This window comes from Gracilinanus agilis, unplaced genomic scaffold, assembly GCF_016433145.1.
Source record: "Gracilinanus agilis isolate LMUSP501 unplaced genomic scaffold, AgileGrace unplaced_scaffold25623, whole genome shotgun sequence".
In the NCBI taxonomy this organism is placed as follows: Eukaryota; Metazoa; Chordata; class Mammalia; order Didelphimorphia; family Didelphidae; genus Gracilinanus; species Gracilinanus agilis.
In genome coordinates this window covers 1-5,667 of record NW_025357606.1, presented here as the reverse complement: position 1 = coordinate 5,667, position 5,667 = coordinate 1, and the positions used below count along the sequence as shown (strand labels likewise).

The 5,667-nt window shown below is 36.9% G+C and overlaps 1 gene segment (V, D, J or C); it reads right to left on the bottom strand.

Annotated features, from left to right (window-relative positions):
• Positions 1–523: 523 nt before the first annotated feature.
• Positions 524–1,319, bottom strand: LOC123254590. The segment is given in 2 exon segments: positions 524–1,023; positions 1,271–1,319. Coding segments are annotated over 2 exon segments (441 nt in total).
• Between the last annotated feature and the right edge of the window lie 4,348 nt (positions 1,320–5,667).

Below are 5,667 nucleotides of genomic sequence, written 5' to 3'. Positions count from 1 at the left end.
GCATCTGAGGGAAAAGTCTGCCAGAAATTATTACTATTCCTTTCAAATTATTTTGAATCTAAACATTTGTAAGATTAAAAATTAATATCAAATACTCCAAGTATTATATTTTATAAGGTTTATAAATAATAACTTGAAGTAGAGGAAAGTAATAGCCTTTAATAAAGAGGAGCTTCCCAGACCACACAGGCAGAAGGATAGAGACCAGAGAAGGCAGAGCTACACAAACTTATCTATACACATCAGGACTTCTCAACACAGGGACAAAAAGGAAAGGGATTCTTGGAGTTGAAGTCAAGGATACAAAACCCTATTTACACACATTTCTACTACAAGAGAAAAACTGCCCAACTAGAAAAGTCATCTCAGCCAAATTTTTAACAAAAGACATTTTGGAGTAACATTGATGGGGATATTGAACCAAGAAAATTTCACAGTATGACATTGCTTAGGGATAATATTTTATTTCAGCTGAAAGAAGGGGAGCCCTTTGTCCAGGGATCTTTCTTCCAAGTCATGCTTCCTCTTCAGCAAAGGAGTAAATAATAAGGACTGAACACGGAGATTCTAAAGGAAAAGGTAAGTTAGGTCTTATCTTCACATTAGATAGCAGCTGCTATGAACCTAGGACTCAGGAGAGAATAGATATTCCCCTGAGTGAGGGCTGAATGATATGAGGAGGTTTTTGTTCAGGGCTGAAGCACTGTGTGGGAGGCCAGTGAGTGTGTTGAAAACAGTAATAGATGGCTACATCCTCAGGCTCCAGACTACTGATTGTGAGGGTGAAATCTGTCCCAGACCCACTCCCACTGAATCGAGAGGGAACTCCAGAGTATAGATTGGAAACTCCGTAGATCAGTGCTTTAATAGGTTTTCCTGGTTTCTGTTGGTACCAGTTTAGGTAAGTGTTCCCATCACTGTGTAAGAGGCTCTGACTGGCCTTGCACTTGATGGTGACTCTCTCTCCCAGAGACGCAGACACAGAGGCTGGGGACTGAGTCAGAACAACTTCCCCTTGTGAACCTGGAATTAAAGAGATTTTTGAGGTTATAGAACCAAGATTATTTGTGCTTCTTTCCCAACTTTCCCTTTAAACACTGACTATTGACATTTCTTAATTTCTCTCACCAAAGTCTCTTTGTTCTAACTCCCATTTCAATTTCTCAAAGATTTTTCTCACTGAGACAAAGCAACACAGTTCAGATGACTAAAGGCCTCTCCCAGCCTCCCATATTTCCCCATAATCTTCTCCCCAATTCTCCTTCCTCACCAGGGAGCCAGAGCAGGAGGAGACAGAGGAACTGAGCTGGGGACTTCATCTTCACACTGAGTTCTGTCCATTGTTGGACAGGACTATTGATAAAGATTTTGAGGAACAGGGAGGAGTTTGGGGGAGAATGAATGCAAAGCATTATGTAAACAGGGGAGCTTTATCATCTCCAAGACTTGGAACATTTTCATCACTTTTTCTCCACATGTCCCTATCAGAAATTAGACTCACTTTCAGCCTTCCAGCAGTGAGTCTCCCTCAGGTGGTCAAAAGACAGAATCACTATAACATTAAGGTTACTTTTCTTCAGCCATACTGCCTTCTTCCCATCTGACCCTTCCATTCTTTCCCTACAAAATTAATTCCCTTTAATCTTTGACCTCAGGACGAATATACATTTCATCTCATCACATCACTTAGTCTCTAACTCCCATCCCACCTCAAAGTCATTAACTAGCAGAAGGACTTTGAGCAAATTCAGTCTTGATAAAATTCGGTTTCTCAATCTGTAAAATGGGGAGAAAAATTATTGAGTCACCTATATGGAAAAATGGTTTTCAAACAAATGCTTTGGAAACAGTCTCCTTTCATAATGTGAGTAATTATTTTTAGCATTTATTACCTCATTCTTCTCATCTTGTTCTGAATTTAGATAGGAACAGTCCTTATGCAAGTCACTTTCTACTGGCTATTATTTTATATTTAATATTCCATACATGCTTTTTGTGATGGAATGAAAGTATTAGGGCACAAACTCTTGGTCTTTGGACACAACGATGGGATCTTAAGGGCAATAATGATAGCTAACATTTATACAGCCTTTAGATTTTCAATATATAAATTAGCTTGTTGGTCCTCATAAAAACATCATGTAATAATTACTATTATTATCACTAATTTTTAGATAAGTAAACTGAGGCTGAGAAAGAATAAATAATTTGCAATGGGTCACATTGGCTTCAAATTCAAAACTAGCTACAACATTAACTATTTCAGTAGAAAATCAGATAGTAGAAAATTATTGCTGATTGCAAGAATTTTATATATATATGCATGTAAATATGCATATGTATAATATTATAAAAATTACATGTGTATATAAATAGTTAAATATTTAAGTGTAGATATACTTATACATAATCATGTCCCCACAGAGTTTTTATTTCTTCTAGTAAGTCTCTATATTTTGCATATCTTTATTCTATATAGTTTAGAGATCATAAATACTTCATATGATGGCCACTATTAAAATGTTCTTAAATTTTGATATAAAACTGGTATGTCCAAGGTGCTGAGGAGCATAGTTTGGTCTTTAATGATGCTCCACTTCCAGAAAGGGCCATTAGATTAGTCTTCAAAGATAGATTTGATGTTTATATGTATTTATAAGGTCACGTTATATGTTTGACCATGAAAAATTACAAGATATGATGTGTTATTCTAATCCTCAAGCCATGTCACATCATACTATGTACTCAATGGATGTTAAATGTTTGCAGCCTAAAGTGAGCTCTTCCTCAGTTTCTAACTTTTCCTTGAATAATCTTCATAGATTAATAGATCTAATTCAAATTACTTAAGTATAACCCTTATTAGTTAGAGCTTCAAACTTTCTGATCTTAGTGAAGGGGTTAGACTTACCTATGAGCTCCTTTCTATCTCTACATATATGTATCTTCCGTATTTATGGTAATGGTGGCTCTGATTCCTGGATAATTGGTGACTAAGCACACAAGCAACATATATGCTTACAGTGGAATTCTATTAAGTTACAAGAAATGAAAAGACAATTTCAAAGAAATGTGGGAAGTATTTGTGAACTGATTCAGAGTGAAGTGAGCAGAACAAGGAGAACAATGTATATAGTACCACAAACATTGTAAAATTGGTGGATTGGATACTTTGTCCATTAAGGTCCTCTTGAGCTCTAAATCTCTAATTCTAAGATTTCCCCTGCACCCTGAACGGCCCTGGGGTCTGATTCTGGTCATAGCAAGTAGTATGTGAAGCTGCCTCCCTGAGAGATTGCACTGACATCATATCCTTCTTAAATAGTCTTACCACTGACTCACAGACTCTCCAGAGATTATGGATTCCTAGATTTTCTGGTTCATCTTCTTCTGCTCAGCTCCACCCAAGAAACATGAGGCAAATAGGCATCCAGGGGAAAGTTGGAATACTTGTGACCCTGGGACAGGATCCTAGGGCAAAAAATAATCCTACTGGAAAGAGGCATTAGGACTGAGCACAGAAACCTTTGTAAAGAGACATTGGGACATTTTAAGAACAGAAACCCAGGAGATCTCCCAATGAGCACAAGGGTCAAAGTTGGTGAGGTGTGTCTAAGTTAGATAACAAGCATCTAAGAAGCAATATTTTGTTTGTAAGTTTATCATCAGACCATGATCATGAATAGGACATACCAGATAATCTTTTTAAAATTTTTTCTGTTAAAGGTGATTAACTGTATATTTAGGGCAATGCTACATTACAAAGTTTACCTGGGTTTCTGAAAAGCACTAGGTTAAGTTTCTTACAGTAAGTATTCTCACAGTATTCTCATAGAAAAGATGGGGAGCTGGGAGCTAAGTAGAAGTTTTATTTTAAAAAATTAAAACAATAGTCTGTATGTTAGGCACAAGTCTCCAAGAAATTATTTTATTAATTTTACATTATTTTCTATCTAATCATTTCTACATAGATAAAAAATGTGCTAACCAGAGAATTCATCTCAGGCATACCTCCAAAACAAGGCAATTTGAAGTAACATGGATTAGAATATTAAGCCAGGAAAATTTCACAATATGAAAAGATTTATTCCAACTGATGGAACAGGAGCCTTTTGTCCAGGACTCTTTCCATCATATTACACCGCCTCTTGAGCAATAGAGTACATTTAGGAACTGAAGAAAGAGCACTGAAATAGCCCTCTATTGACCTTCGAACAGCTGCTGCTTTGAACCTAGTACAACAGGAAAAAGAGCTAATCCCTTAAGCTCAGAGGCTGAATGTACAGGGAGGTTTTAGTTTAGGGCTAGAGCACTGTGGAGGAAGCCAATGAGTGTTTTGCTGACAATAATATATTGCAGCATCCTCAGACCCCAGAGGAGCCTACTGATTGTGAAGGTAAAATCTGTCCGAGCTCCACTGCCACTGAATCAAGAAGGAACTCCAGAGCATAGATTGGAAACTCTATAGATTACTGATTTAATAGGTTTTCCTTGTCTCTATTGGTACCAGTGGAGGTAAGTGTTCCCATTGCTGTGCAAGGGGTTCTGACTGGCCTTGCAGTTGATGGTGACAAAGAGGCTGGTGACTGAGTCAGAATAAGTTTGCTTTTTTAACCTAAAATTAATCATGAGACATTTGAGGTTTTGGAACCAAGGTGACTTCTGCTCCTTTCCCAAACTCTCCTTTTAATATATAATTATAGGAATTCTATTCATTCATTTCAAAAAAGTCCCTTTGTTCTCACTCCTATATCATCGTCAAAGAATTTTCTCATTGAGACGAAGAATGTAGTACATCTCATATTGCAAAGGACCTCAATCTGACTCTCATCCTTCTCCATATTCTCCTCCTCACATTATCCTTCCTCACCTGGAAACCAGAGGAGCAGAAGACAGAGAAGGTACACTGGGGACTCCATCTCCACACAGACCTCTGTCCAGTACTGCTACCTTCCCCAACAGAAGGACAGGGCTATTGATAAAGATTTTGAGCAGCTGGGAGGAGTTTGGGGGGAGAGTGAACACAAAACATTTCCATAGTTGAAAATGTTTTGAACACTTCTTCTCCATATACCCCTGTCCAAAATCAGACACATTTTCAACCTTCAAACAATGAGTCTCCCTCAGGTGGTCAAATGACAGAATCACTGCATTATCAAGGCTACTTTCTCTATGGAGTATGCCTTCCTTCCTACCAATCCCTTCCATTCTTTTCCTGAAAAACCTCTCCCTTCAGTCTTTTACTTGATATATTTTATTTCATCTCACCACACCTTTTTATATTTAACCAATTCATTTCAAAATCATTAATGAGTTGTACAATATAGGGCCAATTCACTTTATCTGGCCAAAACTCACTTTCCTAATATATAAAATGGAGAGAAAAATAATTTATATAGTAAGACAAATTGTAAACTATAAAGAACCATTAAAATGTGAATGATCATCCTTAGCATTTATTACTTCATTTTTCTCATCTTTTAAGTTTCTCATTTCATAAATTCAGATAGAAACAGTTCTGGGACAAGTCACTATGTTACTGTCCATCCTTTCTATTCAATTTTCTGGAGGTAAATAGAAAATTATTTGTTGTCATAGAATTAAATTATTAAGATATAAGCTCATCTTATAGCCTCCTGGAAGGGACTTCTGGTTAATAATAATAAT